General features: G+C 40.5%; 2 protein-coding genes across 3 annotated transcripts in view; one reads left to right on the top strand and one right to left on the bottom strand.

Moving 5' to 3' along the window:
• The window catches only part of EFCAB2 (EF-hand calcium binding domain 2), a 108370-nt gene that overhangs the window by 25742 nt on the left and 66413 nt on the right, over positions 1-16215 (top strand). For both annotated transcript variants that reach the window (XM_053607807.1, XM_053607806.1), the window contains exon 2: positions 15674-15758. In XM_053607807.1, the coding sequence (XP_053463782.1) occupies positions 15674-15758 (85 nt within the window). The remainder of the gene's footprint in view (positions 1-15673; positions 15759-16215) is intronic.
• Positions 374-748, bottom strand: LOC128597433 (60S ribosomal protein L36-like). The gene has a single exon (XM_053607809.1). The coding sequence runs from the start codon at positions 704-706 to the stop codon at positions 389-391; it is 318 nt and encodes a 105-aa protein (XP_053463784.1). The 5' UTR covers positions 707-748; the 3' UTR covers positions 374-388.

Here is a 16215-nt window from a genome sequence, read left to right as displayed (position 1 = left end):
GGGTATAGGGTAGAAGCTTGGTGGAGGAGATTCCAGGAGACAATGGGGGGAAAAAATGAAGAGAGAGTACCAGGCAGAGAGGAACAGGGACAAAAGTAGGAAATGGGAAGAGGGGAGAAGGTTTGAACAGTTAGCTGTAAATAAAGTTATTGCAGTTGACAGCTATTAAGTATTTTTTTTTTTTTGAGACAGAGTCTCAAGCTGTCACCCTGGTTAGAGTGCTATGATGTCACAGCTCACAGCAACTTCAAACTCTTGGGTTTATGTGATTCTCTTGCGTCAGCCTCACAAGTAGCTGGAACTACAGGCGCCAGCCACAACTCCCGGCTATGTTTTTTTTTTTTTTTTAATCTATAAAGGTTTTATTGTGCACAGAGGGAAGGGGGTTTCAGTCCTTCTTGGCAGCTGCTTTCCTCATGGCGGCCAGGACGTTGCTCAGCTCCTCCCGCTTCCTTTTAGCACGGATGTGTATCCCCACTCTTTTCTTGATGAACTTGAGGGCCCGTTTGTCCTTGGAGACCTTGAGCAGCTCCATGGCACGCCGCTCATACGGGGCAAAGCCACACACTTCTCGGATCATGTCCCGCACGAACTTCGTGTGTTTGGTTAGGCGCCCGCGACGGCGGCTGTGTCTCGGTTTGCTCACATTCTTGGTCACCTTGTGGCCCTTGTTGAGACCCACGGCCATGGGGTAGCGCAGAGCCATGGCTGCAACAACAGCGGGAAACTCCAATGGCGGCCGCGGCGGAAGGGCTATGTTTTTTTTTGTTGCAGTTGTCATTGTTGTTTTAGCTGGCCTGGGCCGAGTTTGAACCCGCCAGCTTCAGTGGATGTGGCCGGCACCCTACCCACTGAACTGCAGGCGCCGCCAGCTAGTAAGTATTTACATAAATACTTAATATATGTTTATGTACATATGCTAAGTATTTTACCTACTTCCAGTGTTTTTTGAGTAAGGTATTATTCCCATTTTAGAAAAGAATAATCTCTCCAATCCTAAGGGAAAATAAATAACTTCCCAAGACCACTTAGCCTCTAAAGGGTAGAGGAGAGATTTGTTTGGGAATCCTTCTGGATGAGAAGCCTGATTCTCTCTACAAATGTCATGTTATACCAATGTATTGGTCTCCAAACTTGGCTGCTCATCAGAATCCCCCGAAGAACTTTTTAAAAATATAAATTCCTGGTCCTGCCTCAGACGTCACTGAATGAGAATTTCCAGGGCAGTGCTTATAGACACCTGTTTTCAACAAGCTCTTGGGTGATTTGCACGTGACCGGCCTGTTGCTGGTTCTCTCACCCTTGAGAATCATTGTACATGGTGTCGAGAGCAAGGCAGAAATAGCCGCCTGGGCAGGGAGGTTTTTCTGTGTGTTGCTGAGGATCTTTCACTTTCTCCTGCAGATGATGGGGAGTTTCTGAAAGCATGGAAGCTGGGAAATGAAGTAGTCAGATAAGCATTTCTGCATACCATTTTGGCAGCAACATGAGAAATGCAGTGGAAGGTACAAGATTGCAGGCAAGAAGAACGTTTATCTTCAGATTGCTTTAGAAATCTTGACTGATTTCTTTTTGCCTACAAAACATTTTTTCTAGCATTTTTTTTTTCTCTTGGTCCTGCCAGACTTTCAATTATTTAAGTTTCTCTTTTTCCTAGCTAATTTCTTTAAAAAGTTACACTCAATGCCAGGTTTCAAATAGTTCAAGAAAGAATACTTCTCCTTTCTTCCTTACTGCCTCACCCTTATAATTTATCTTTCACCCCATTATCTTATGTCTTCTCTAAGGTCATCTTTTATCTGATAAAGATTTATTGAGGGCCAAGCATGATGTCATGATAGAACTCTGGGAGGCCAAGGTGGGTGGATTGCTTGAGTCAGGAGTTTGAAAGCAGCCTGGGCAAGAGGGATACCCTTTCTACTGAAAATAGAAAAACTTAGCCAGGTGTTGTGGCAGACCCTGGTAGTCCCAACTACTTGGGAGGCTGAAACAAGAGGATGATTGCTTCAGCCCAAGAAACTGAGGTTGCTGTGAGGTATGATGATGCCATGTCACTCTACCCACATTGGTTATGGCACCAGCCACATACACTGAGGCTGGCAGGTTTGAATACTGGCCCAGGCCACCTAAACAACAATGACAACTGCAACAACAACAACAAAAATAGCTGGGCTTTGTGGCTGGCGCCTTTGAAGCTAAGGTGAGAGAATCATTTGAGCCCAAGAGTTTGAGGTTGCTGTGAGCTGTGACGCCACAACACTCTACCGAGGGTAACATAGTAAGAATGTCTCAAAAAAAGGTGGGGGAAGGGAGGATATTTCTTGAATGCTATTTGCAAGTATAATCCTTTCTCAGATTTTGGTTTGAAATGAAAACACTTGGGATCATTTTTCAATCATTTTATATTCATATAACACATTTTATTGAGTGCTAAGTACCCTGTATGATTCTGCTTTATGGTAGGACCTGGGGAGGGGGGCCTCTGACTTTACTGATCTTACAGTCTCCTGGGGGCTAAGGGAGGAGAGAGACAGCAATTTCAGTGTTATGGTGAAGCACAGCCTGCAGGGCCTGCCTGGCTCTTCTTTTACTACTGGCCTCTCCGGCCTCATTCTCCTTCCGTTGAGTTATCCTCATTGCAGCAAGAGTGATCTTCCTTGATTTAGCCAGGTATTTGTTTTGCAAGTATTTCCTTCATTCTATATATAGTCTTTTCACTCTCTCAATAGTGTACTTTGTTGTACGGTTTATGTATTTTTGGTGTTATATCCAAGAAATCATTGTGAAATCCATTGCATGAAGATGTTCCCTTATGATTCTTATTAGAGTTTTAGCTCTATGTTTGTGTTTGATTCATTTTTAGTTAATTTCTGTATGTGGTATAAGGTAAGGTGCGATTTTTTTCTTTTGCATGTGGATGTCCAGTTTTCCTAGCGCTATTTGTTATCTTTTCCCCACTGAATGTTCTTGGCACTCTTGTCAAAAATCAGTTGGACGTTTATGCTAGGGTTTATTTCTGTGCTTTCTATTTTAATTCTATTCTGTTTCTTGATTACTGTGGCTTTGTAGTAAGTTTCGAATCAGGAAGTATGAATTCTTCAACTTGGTTCTTTTTCAAGAGTTTTGGCTCCCCTGCCTTCACTTTTTTTTTTTTTCTTTTATCATTGATACCTGCCAAATTATTTTATAGTTTTAGGGCACAAATTTTTTGCCTCTTTGGTTAAATTTTTTGCTAAATATTTCATTTGTTGATGCTATTATCAATAGTTGTTTTCTTAACTTTTTTTGCAGGTTGTTAGTGTATAAAAATGCAACTTTTTTTTGTTTGTTGATTTTAATCTTGCAGCTTTGCTGTATTTATTAGCTCTTAACAGTTTTCCTTGTGGAATTTTAGGGTTTTCTACATATAAGATTATGTCATCTGCAAACAGATAATTTTACTTCTTCCTAATTTGGATGCCTTGTATTTCTTTTTCTTTGTCTAGATCCTCTGTCTAGATTAGAACATCCACCAATATGTTTCAGGGGAATGGTGAAAGTAGGCATCTTTGTTCTTTTTCTGATTTTAGAGGAAAAGTCTTTCACCTTTGAATATGATGTTAGCTGTGTATTTATTATAAATACCCTTGAGGAAACTTCCTTCTATTCCTAGTTGAATTTTTTTTTTTTTTGTAAAAGGGTGTCGAATTTTGTCAGATGCATTTTCTGCATCAGTTGTGATGGTCATTGAGTTTTTTCATTCTGTTGTGTTGTATTACTTTGATTTTTGTGTGTTGAACCCATCTTGTATTTCTGGTATCAATCCCATGCAGTCGTGGTATGCAGCCATTTTAACAATTTGTTATCCTCTCATTTCATTTTACTACCTTAATTGTTTTCTTACCACTTTCTTAAAGAAACAGATAATTTTCTCTTGCTTCAGTCTCCCAAGTGGCTGGGACTACAGTTTCCCACCACAACGCCTGGCTATTTTTATTGCTGTTGCAGTTGAAGTTGTCATTGTTGTTTACCAGCCCCGGTGTATGTGGCTGGCGCCCTAACCCCTGAGCAACAGGCACCAAGCTGATAATTTTCTTATATCAGTCAAATTGTGCTATATAATAGAAAAAAATGAAACATCACCTGGTTTCATTATGTGAAGGAAATAAATATAATCCTGGTAGTAATATCAACAAAACACCAAAAAGGGAAACTATCTCATATGCAATTATTAACTATTTATAAGCATCAATTGAGCTTTTAATATATTCTAGACACTGTCAAAGTTATATCCAAGGTGTTTACAGTACAGAAGACAGATAAGTAACCTGCAAATTATAATATTGTAATAAAGATGTAAAAAAGATGTCCATGAGTGCTACATGATTACATAGGAGGGTACTTAACTAAAAAAGAGGTGGAAAGTAGCTTCCTTCTTAAACTTCAGTAATGAGTAGCAGATAGCCAGCAAGGAGAAGAGCAGTATTCCAGGTAGGAGCGTCAGTCACAAAGACCCAGGGAAAAACATAAACATTGGGAATCCATAAAGATTTCCAGGTCGGAAGATCTATGTGGGAAAGTGTTGAGAGATCACATTTTTGAGATAGGTAGGGCCTAATTTATAAAGTGCGATGTCTACTTAAAGAGTCTGAATGTTATTTTGAAAGACCTTGGGAACCACTGGAGGAAAGATCATCCTAGCAAAATGTGGACTATGGTTTGCTGGTGGAGTGGGAAGGGACTGATAGAAGACTAAAGGCAAAAAGGCAGGAAGCATCTGCATTAATCTGGCTATAAGTCATGAGGGTCTAAACTTAAGGAGTAGCAGTGGAAATGGAAGGAAAGGGATTTCAGAAAGGTTTAATAGGTAGAATTAAAAGGTGTTGATACATAATTGTGAGGATATGTTTTTGGACACTGAATTTGTTGGAATCATGAGTTTGGAGGACAGAGGTCAGGGAATCAGTAAAAGATAGCAGTGAGAAGGAACAGCAGTTGATGTACCTTGAAGGGATAAACCTGAATGGAGTAATAGTTTTTAATATGAGAACAAGGATGCTATCAGAAGTTCAGAATGTAGGACATTTTGTAAAACACTATATAGCCTGCTCTCTTGACAGGCTAATTTCATGGGGGTGAAAAGGGATGGAGAACGGTAAGGATGGTTTTAGTTTCAAAGAAAACAAAAAATACATAACCAAATGTAGTACATAATGTTTGATTGGATTGTAGATGGAAAAAAATAGCTATAAGGCATTTGAAGACAGATGGAGACATTTGAATATGGAATAGATATTAGATGTTCTTAGTGAATTTTTGGTAATTTTTTTTTTTTTTTTTGTAGAGACAGAGTCTCACTTTATGGCCCTCGGTAGAGTGCCATGGCATCACACAGCTCACAGCAACCTCCAACTCCTGGGCTTAAGCGATTCTCTTGCCTCAGCCTCCCGAGTAGCTGGGACTACAGGCGCTCGCCACAACGCCCAGCTATTTTTTGGTTGCAGTTCAGCCGGGGCCGGGTTTGAACCCGCCACCCTCGGTATATGGGGCCTGCGCCTTACCGACTGAGCCACAGGCACCGCCCAATTTTTTTTTTTTTTTTTTTTTTTTTTTATTTTATTTTTTTTTTGGCCGGGGTTGGGCTTGAACCCGCCACCTCCGGCATATGGGACCGGCGCCCTACCCGTTGAGCCACAGGCGCCGCCCAATTTTTTTTTTTTTTTAAGAGACAGAGTCTTATTCTGCCACCCTCTGTAGAATGTTGTGGCGTCAAGGCTCACAGCAACTTCCAGCTCATGGGCTTAGGTGATTCTCTTGCCTCAACCTCCCAAGTAGCTGGGACTACAAGCGCCCACCACAACACCTGGCTATTTTTGTTGCACTTTGGCTGTGCGGGTTTGAACCCGCCACCCTCGGTTATGGGGCCGGTGCCCTCCTCACTGAGCCAAATTTCTGTTAATTTTTAAAGATGTCATAATAACATTGGGATTATGTAGGAGAATGTTTTTATTTTTGGGAGGTGCATGTTAATGTATTTAGGGATAAAGTATCTTGATATCTGCAGTTTAGAGACAGAGGTTTAGAGACAGTTTAGAGACAGAGAAAGGAATTAAAAAAATGGGGTGGTGCCTGTGGCTCAATGGGTGGGGCGCTGGCCCCATATACCGAGGGTGGCTGGTTCAAACCTGGCCCCCTGCCGAACTGCAACAACAAAAAAATAGCCGGGTGTTGTTGTGAGCGCCTGTAGTCCCAGCTGCTCGGAAGGCTGAGGCAAGAGAATCGCCTAAGCCCAGGAGTTGGAGGTTGTTGTGAGCTGTGACGCACAGCACTCAACCGAGGGCGATAAAGTGAGACTCTGTCTCTAAAAAACAAACAAAAAATAACTTTGGAAGACCTCTGGAAGATCCTCTCCCAGAGAATTTTAAAAAATGGCAAAATATTAATACTAGTTCAATCTGTGGTGGGCATGGAGTTATAATTTTTAGGTTTTAACTTTTCTGTTTATTCGAATATGTTCTTAATTAATGAAGTTTGAGAAAATATGGCAGGTTAAGAGTAAGGGACTATAAGCAGAAGTGGGAACCTGAGTATTGCTAACATTTCCTTAAATCTTTGAGATAGTCGAGCTGTAGGAGAATGAGCAGTCAGTTCTTAAAAGGACTTAAAGAGAGGTGATGACCTTAGAGTAGTGTTTCTCAACTTTTATCACTTTAACAAATGAGCATGGAAAATAATATTTGCATGGTACCCTAAGGTTTTTACTGAAAGAGCTTTGGGGCATCTATATGGTGCTTAATGAAAAAAACTCATTATATTTTTAAAATTTAAAAGAAAATAAAACAGTATTAGGAAATTTTTAAATGATAAATTTATTTTAAATGTTTCAAATACTTAAAACTTTTAGGCTTGTTTCACAAATTTTTTTTTTGAGACAGAGTCTCATTTCGTCACCCTCAGTAGAGTGCCGTGGTGTCATAGCTTGCAGCAACCTCAAACTCTTGGGCTCAAGCGATTCTTCTGCCTCAGCCTCCCAAGTAGCTGGGACTACAGGTACCCACCACGATGCCCAGCTATTTTTTTTGTTGCAAATGTCATTGTTTAGCAGGGCTAGGCTGAGTTCAAACCCACCAGCCCTGGTGTATGTGGCCAGCGCCCTAACCACTGAGCTACGAGAGCCCAGCCTGTTTCACAAAATATTACTTTTAATATCAGGTTTTATTCTTGAAATTGTTATACTCAATTCCTGATCAAAACTCTTTAATATGGCTCTTAATTTTTGTTAGTTTATTATCAATTAAGAAACCTCTATGGCTCGGCACTCGTGGCACAGTGGTTACGCCAGCCACATACACCAAAGTTGGCAGGTTGGAACCCAGCCCAGGCCAGATAAAACAACGACAAGTGTAATAAAAAATAGCTGGGTGTTGTGGCGGGTGCCTGTAGTCCCAGCTATTTGGGAGGCTGAGACAAGAGAATTGCTTAAGCCTAAGAGTTTGAGGTTGCTGTGAACTGTGACGCCATAGCACTGTACCAAGGGCGACATAGTGAGACTCTGTCTCAAAAAAAAGAAACCTTTATTTATGTGGAAATGTGAAAACATTTTTATAACAGTTTTATAAAAAAACTGATTTTATGCTTATATAATCAAAAATCTTAACCTTTAATTGACAAATATAATTTAGAAATTCTTTTCTTTTTTTCTTTTTTTGAGACAGAGCCTCAAGCTGTTGCCCTGGGTAGAGTGCTGTGGCATTACAGCTCACAGCAATCTTCAACTCCTGGGGTCAACGGATTCTCCTGCCTACGCCTCCCAAGTAGCTGAGACTACAGGTGCCCGCCACAGCACCAGGCTATTTTTTGTTGCAGCCGTCAAACAACAATGACAACTGCAACCCAAAATAGCTGGGCATTGTGGCTGGTGCCTGTAGTCCTGGCTACTTGGGAGGCTGAGGCAAGAAAATGGCTTAAGTCGAAGAGTTTGAGGTTGCTGTGAGTTGTGACGCCATGGTACTCTACTGAAGGCGACATAGTGAGACTCTGTCTCAAAAAAATAAAAAAAAGAAAACACAAAGTAATTACCTGAAGGATTTTAATTAATACAGTTTTTTAGGAAGTAGATTATATGATCAATAGTAAAAAAGTCAGTATTTACCTCAAATACTACAAATTATAGGATTTAAAAAAAGATTCCCTTCTAATATCTACAAACCCATAAAATACCAGCATCATCTCTTAGAGAATTATGTGGGACTTATATAAGGAAAATCATAATATGCAATTTTTAATTTAGACATCTAAAAAGGGATATATATGTATCTGTAAATATATATCAGTTAGATGTGGAAACTAAATATTTTTAATTATTGACTCTCAATATATAGCCGATTGCAATAGCAATAAAATTTTCGGTGGTATTTTATTTTATCTCTAAATTTTATATGGATTGCTTACCTTCATTTGGAGGAGTACACTGGTGTTAATGAACATTCCTAATAAGAAACTATTACAGTGACAATAAATCAAATAGTACGGTAATGGTATAATAACACTAGGAATGCAAATCAGAATGGAATCGATAGAACAGACAATCGCAGCTGCATCAGAACAATCTGGCTCATCTTTTATATAACAAAGTTATAAGTTGTTTTTCAGTTCTCATGGACCCCTCAGATTATGTAACCTGAGCATACCCAGAAGAACCAAGCTTGCAACCATAGGGTGGAGCCTAAATGCTTGGCTGGACTGAGAGGCAGAGACTAAATTAAGAAGTGGACTGCCGTGTGGGGTGATGACGGTGGTATAGTCACTGAGGTAGAGGCCTGGCATCACCCCATTGGCGGGATCCAATCAGAGCATGCTTCCTGGCATCACCCCATCACAAGGTCCTATCAGATCATGCCTCATTAACCTACGAGTATAAAAGCAGCCACGTCTTTGTTCAGGGACACACTGCTTTGGGAACTACCACAGTGTGCTCCTTAATTGTGCCAAGTAATAAACCCCTCTTGCTGTAACCAACATGGCTGTGCCAAGCAGATGAACCCCTCCATTTGGGAGGTAACACAATCAATCCATAGCAGTAGTCTCAAAGACGTAAAAGACTATTGTATGTTATAAAGTAGAAGGAAATAAGTGACGTACTTAGTAAACTATAAAATGTTAACTTTATCTGCTTTGAATCACATGTCAAAATAATTTCACGTAGATTAAAGAGTAAATACATTGGTAAATTGTAGGAAAAGATAGAACTGGATATTCATCAAACCTCTAGAAAAAGGATGATTCTCTTTTTCCCTCCTTCTTGGTGTTTTCCAGGGGTAAGTTTCTCAACTTTAAAGGATGAGAAGAAATCTCTACATATGTGACTACCTAAAAATAAAAAAAAAATACTTACTTGAATAATGATCTTAAATTTAAAAAGCAAACATCAGTTTTGTACAATGGCAATATCATAAACAGTGAAATTTTCCCAGAATACCACCGTGGCTAACAAGGACCTCCCTAATCCACAAGTTCAGCTGTGTTTAACTCATTGAATTTGAGTGAGGTGAGACAAATGTTCAAAGATGAATTGGGCAGGATTATTCACCGAAGAATTAATTATAATAATGAAAAATTGGGAAAAAACCTAAACATCCTTAATTAGGAGGTTGAATAAATTTCGATAAGTTCTATAATGGAATATGAAGCAGTCACTAAAAATGATAATGTAATAAATATTTTTGAGAATATTTAATTTCTTTTTAAATAAAATTATTTATTTATTTATTTTTGAGACAGAGCCTCAAGCTGTCACCCTGGGTAGAATGCTGTGGCATCACAGCTCACAGCAACCTCCAACTCCTGGGCTCAAGCGATTCTCCTGCCTCCGCCTCCCGAGTAGCTGGGACTATAGGCGCCTCCCACAATGCCCGGCTATTTTTTGGTTGCAGCCGTCATTGTTGTTTGGCGGGCCTGGGCTGGATTCGAACCCGCCAGCTCAGGTGTACGTGGCTGGCACCTTAGCTGCTTGAGCCACAGGCGCTGAGCCTAAATAAAATTATTATTATTATTATTTTTCTAAATAAAATTATTTTTAAATGAAAAATTAGAGATCAATATTTAGAGAAGTTAACTCTGGGTGGTAGGATTTGAAGTGATTTTTACTTAATTCAAACTATGTCCTTTTCTTCCCCTGCCCGTAATCATGTATGATTTTGATGATCAGAAAGGAAATGGAAATGTTTTCATGTTGGAAAAACAAATATGAACCATTGACCTGAAAAGTTGTTTGCAGTAATTTTGATATAGGGTTAAGTCTTCATCATTCAAAGAGTTCATATGAATTGTTAAGAAATAATTGAAGAGGGTGGTGCCTGTGGCTCAAGGAGTAGGGCACCAGCACCATATGCTGGAGGTGGTGGGTTCCAACCCAGTCTCAGCCAAAAACTAGAAAAAAAAAAAAAGAAATAATTGAAGATTAACCGGGTGTAATGGCTTACGCCTGTAATCCTAGTACTCTGAGAGGCTGAGGGGAGTGGATTGCTGGAGTTCAGGAGTTCTGAGACCAGCCTGAATAAAAGAGAGACCCCCCCCCCATCTCTACTAAAAAAAATAGAAAAATCGGGCTGGGTGCAGTGGCTCAAGCCTGTAATCCTATCACTCTGGGAGGCCGAGGCAGGGAATTGCTTGAGCTCAGGAGTTTGAGAACAGTCTGAGCAAGAGCGAGACCCCAGCTCTAAAAACAGCCAGGCGTTATGGTGGGTACCTGTAGTCCCATCTACTCTGGAGGCTGAGGCAAGAGAATCGCTTGAACCCAGGAGTTTGAGGTTGCTTTGAGCCAAGATGGTGCCATAGCATTATACCCAGGGTGGGAGAGTGAGACTTCATATAATAAAGACAATTCATAACACAGAAAATAGAGGTGATAAACAAAGATATGGATCATTATTCAGACACTTGTAATCAAAAAAGTTTTTTTTTTTTTTTCGTAGAGACAGAGTCTCACTTTACTGCCCTCGGTAGAGTGTCATGGCCTCACACAGCTCACAGCAACCTCTAACTCTTGGGCTTAAGCGATTCTCTTGCCTCAGCCTCCCGAGCAGCTGGGACTACAGGGGCCCGCCACAACGCCCGGCTATTTTTTTGTTGTAGTTCGGCCGGGGCTGGGTTTGAACCCACCACCCTCGGTATATGGGGCCGGAGCCCTACTCACCGAGCCACAGGCGCCGCCCGTAATCAAAAAAGTTTAAATTTAAATAATGAGTTCACATACATTAGCAAAACTTCACTACCATGTTACTTATTTATTTATTTATGTATTTATGTTTTGAGACAGAGTCTCACTATGTCACCCTGGATAGAGTGCTGTGATGTCACAGCTCACAGCAACCTCAAACTCTTGGGCTCAAGCAGTTCTCTTGCCTCAACCTCCCAAGTAGCTGGGATACAGGCATACAGGCATCCACCACAATGCCCGGCTAATTTTTGTTGCAGTTGTTATGTTGTTTAGCAGACCCAGGCCGGGTTCGAACCTGCCTGCCTCAGTGTATGTGGCCAGCGCCCTAACCGCTGAGCTATGGGCGCTGAGCCTACCGTGTTGTTTATAATAAAGAAAAATTAATAATATCAATAATTTATGGTACATTCCTTTGGTACTATTAAAAATGAAAGGTTGGTAGATTATGTAGCAGCCTAGAAAAATATAAAATTTGCATGCAGTTGTACAGGAGTTTAAGTTTTTATACTATGAGTGCTAACAGGTGGGTTGGGGTAGGGAGAGATGAGCAGGATTGTTCAAGTGAGAAAATCTGGGTTCAACCCATCTCTGCCATTAATAACTTTGTGATCTTGGGCAAGTTGCTTAATCTCTCTGAGCTTCAGTTTCTTTTTTTCTTAAGAATGAGATACTTTCTTCTCTGTGAATGTACAGAAGGCACCTGACACAGAATCTGGGACATAGTATTTATTTAGTAAATATTTGCTGACTGGCCATTATTAAATACTACATATAAAAGGATACGTTTAGGTCAGGCGCCGTGGCTCACGCCTATAATCCTAGCACTCTGGGTGGCCAAGGTGCGTGGATTGCTGGAGCTCAGGAGTTTGAGACTAGCCTGAGCTAGAGTGACACCTCCCCCTCTAAAAATAGCCAGGTGTTGTGGCGGCTTCTGTAGAGGCTGAGGGAAGAGGATCACTTGAGCCCAAGAGGAAAAAAAAAAAATGTTTGAAGAAAGATTGGAGGAAGATACAACAAAATGATTAGTGATTATGTTAGGGTAAAGGGAATGTAAGTGATTAAAATATTTACCATTTTCTGGCTCGGCACCTGTGGCTCAAGCGGCTAAGGTGCCAGCCATATACACCTGAGCTGGTGGGTTCAAATCCAGCCTGGGCCCGACAAACAACAATGACGGCTGCAAACAAAAAATAGCCGGGCGTTGTGGTGGGCACCTGTAGTCCCAGCTACTTGGGAGGTGAAGGCAGGAGAATCGCTTGAACCCAGGAGTTGGAGGTTGCTGTGAGCTATGATGGCACAGCACTCTACCCAGGGCGACAGCTTGAGGCTCTGTCTCAAAAAAACAAACAACAAAATAATTTATCGTTTTCTAATATTTATTTGATGGTATTAAATTTATAATTAAAATAATTATCTAAATTCATATGTAATCTTTCTGTCCATTTCTAGGTGTCTTAATGTATTATACATATAGTCTAGTAAATTTTGAGACTTGATTACATTATTTGCCTTCATTCTCTCACTCATATACCTTTCAGTCAGCCTTGACCCCTTTCTTTTCTCTTTGTCCCTAATGTCAAATCTATCAGGAAATCTTGTTGGTTCTGCCCTTTAGGATATATCTAGAATCTTATCATTTCTTACCACCTTTACTGCTACTGTTCTGACCCAAGTCTCCCACCTGGAATTTTTTTTCTTTTTTTTGAGAGTGAGTCTCAAGTTGTCACCCTGGGTAGAGTGCTGTAGCTTCATAGGTCATAGCAACCTCAAGTTCTTGGGCTCAAGTGATCCCCTTGTCTCAGTTTTTCTATTTTTAGTACAGATGGGGTCTCACTTTTTACTCAGGCTGGTCTTGAACTCGTGAGCTCAAGCAATCACCCCCCTCGGTCTCCCAGAGTGCTAGGATCACAGGTATGTGCCACTGTGCCCGGCCGCTTACCTGGAATATTGCAGTATCCTCCTAACTGTTAGTCTCCCTGCTCAACCTTTTTCCTGGAGTGTATTCTCAAGACTTAACAGCCAAAGCAAATACAAGCAGACCGTTTCACCTCACTGCTTGGAACAACCCTTCAGTGGCTTCTCATCTCATTCAGAGTAAAAGCCAGAATCCTTAAGGTAGCCTACAGGGCCATTCCAGAAGCTGTCCCTCACTCTCAAACTCACACCCATCTGATCTTATTTCTTACTCTTCTGCGCTACTGTCGTCTCTGCCTAAAACTCTTCCTGTAGAGATTCACAAGGCTGGCTTGCCGCCATCCTTCAGGTGTCTTCCCAGATGTCCCCTTTATCACGGAGGCTGGCCTCCCCAAACCACCTCACCCTACTTTCCCGCCCATATTCCCAGCACTTCTCAAGTCTCTTCCCTAATTTATTTTTCATCTATTATTTTAAGCACCATTTTACTTATATATTTTACCAAATATATATAAACTTATGTATCTTCCGTAATAAAAATAGCTCTATGGAGTCAGAAATTTTTGTCTATTTTGTTTCTTTCTTTCTTTTTTTTTTTTTTTTGTAGAGACAGAGTCTCACTTTATGGCCCTCGGTAGAGTGCCGTGGCCTCACCCAGCTCACAGCAACCTCCAACTCCTGGGCTTAAGCGATTCTCTTGCCTCAGCCTCCCGAGTAGCTGGGACTACAGGTGCCCGCCACAACACCCAGCTATTTTTTGGTTGCAGTTTGGCCGGGGCCGGGTTTGAACCCGCCACCCTTGGTATATGGGGCCGGCGCCTTACCGACTGAGCCACAGGCGCCGCCCGTCTATTTTGTTTCTTACTATAACCTTAACACCTGAAATAGTGTCTAGCACATAGTATTAATAAATACTGAAATAGTGTCTAGCACATAGTATTAATAAATACTAAATACAATATTTATTGAATATACATGTATATTACTGTTTCATGTAAGTTAAGTCTTAGTCCCAAAGCTAATTTGAAAGCTCACATATTGGTTCTTATGCCTTTTATTCCCCAACTTCAGCCCTCCCTAAGCATAGAATAAGGCAAGGTAGGCCTTATTCTATACTATGGAAGGGCGCAAAATTGATAAGCAAACAATATCTCTTGTATCAGATTTACTCTGCCTCTCAGGCTAGGACTCCACTCAGGACTTGCGATAGATAGACTCTACTAGAAATACTCTATTACCTTGATCTAGGTGGTTCCATGAGTATATACATGTTAAAAATTTGTTAATCTTGGGTGGCACCCGCAGCTCTGTGGGTAGGGCACCAGCCACATATACCGAGGCTGGCAGGTTCAAACCCAGCCCGGGCCAGCTAAAACATCAATGACAACTGCAACCAAAAAAAAAAAAAAATAGCTGGGCATTGTGTCAGGCGCCTGTGGTCCCAGCTACTTGGGAGGCTAAGGCAAGAGAATTGCTTAAGCCCAGGGGTTGGAGGTTGCTGTGAGCTGTGAAACCACGGCACTCTACCCAGGGTGACAGCTTGAGACTCTGTCTTAAACAGACAGTTGTGATCCCAGCACTTAAAAAAACTCAGTCAAACTTGCTGAATGATACATAAAGAAAATCAGAACTGTGATCAGTAATAAGTTAGGGTTTACTATAAAATAACTAAAAGAGTGGAATTGGGATGTTCTTAACACAAGAGAAATATTAATTGCCCCTAGTGATGGAAAATCCAATTACCCTTATTTGATTAATTCACATTGTATGCCTATATCAAAACATCACAGGTATCCTACAAAGATAAAGTATATAACTATTATGTACTCATAATAATTAAAAATATATTTTTTAAAAAGATCGGGAAATTGGTGGCGCCCTTAGCTCAGTGGGTAGGGCACTGGCCACATACACTGAGGCTGGCGGGCTCAAACCCAGCCCAGGCCAGCTAAAACAACAATAACAACTGTAACAACAACAACAAAAAATAGCTGGGCATTGTGGTGGGCAACTGTGGTCTCAGCTACTTGGGAGGCTGAGGCAGGAGAATCGCTTAAGCCCAAGAGTTTGAGGTTGCAGTGAACAATGATGCCACCGCACTCTACCCAGGGTGACAGCTTGAGATTCTGTCTCCAAAAAATAATAATAATAAATAAATAAGTAAATAAAAATATCAGGAAAGAGTTCTTCATGTTTTTCCTTATTAAGATTTCTAGTTTGGTTATTGAACCGTTTGTTTTGAATTCAAAACTAAAGTAAATTAGGCTTGGCACCTATAACTGAGCGGCTAGGGAACCAGCCACATACACTGGAGCTGGTGGGTTCGAATCCAGCCTGGGCTTGCCAAACAACAATGATGACAACTACAACCAAAAGTAGGCGTTGTGGCAGACACCTGTAGTCCCAGCTACTTGGGAGGCTGAGGCAAGAGAATCGCTTAAGCCCAAGAGCTTGAGGTTGCTGTGAGCTATGATGGCATAGCACTCTACTGAGGGTGACAAAAAGACTCTGTCTCAAAAAAAAAGAAAGTAAATTAATTTTTATTTAATTTATCTTTTGTAGAGATTTTAGTAGCAGAATATCACAAGAAAATCAAAGACGCGTTTGAAGTGTTTGACCATGAAACGAATAATACAGTGGATGTGAGGTTTGGAAATACTTTTTTAAAATTATAATTCTATGGAAAAGGGCTTTTTTTTTTCTCTTATTATTATACTGTATTTTGGAATTTATTATGCTATGTAGAGTATTTATTTTCCTGAGCCCTGGAAAGGTCTTTACTAACTATTGTTTCAGATAAATGCTGTTTCTTGTTCTTCATAGTCTTATGGGAAGAATATACTATATCGTATTGCCCATTCCAACCTAGAGATTGTGAACTTTGTGAGTGAGATGAACTTTACTATAATTTTTGTACTTGGCACATAGTTGGAATTCAGTAAATACTTGTTGAGTGAATGAATAGAACTTGCATTTAAAAATATATAAATATGTATTATTGAGTCATGGATGGGATATTATAAAGCATGATTAACAGTGCTTAAACAATGGTACAATGAAATAGCAAAAACAACCCAAACAGAAGAACATAAAAAGATGAGAAT

This window comes from Nycticebus coucang, chromosome 10, assembly GCF_027406575.1.
Source record: "Nycticebus coucang isolate mNycCou1 chromosome 10, mNycCou1.pri, whole genome shotgun sequence".
Taxonomy (NCBI): Eukaryota; Metazoa; Chordata; class Mammalia; order Primates; family Lorisidae; genus Nycticebus; species Nycticebus coucang.
The sequence above is the reverse complement of the archived record's forward strand: the minus strand, read 5'-3'. Positions and strand labels throughout refer to the sequence as shown.

Bases quoted from the DNA above. Each gene is read 5' to 3' on its own strand.
- LOC128597433 (XM_053607809.1), bottom strand. From the start codon at position 706: ATGGCTCTGCGCTACCCCATGGCCGTGGGTCTCAACAAGGGCCACAAG.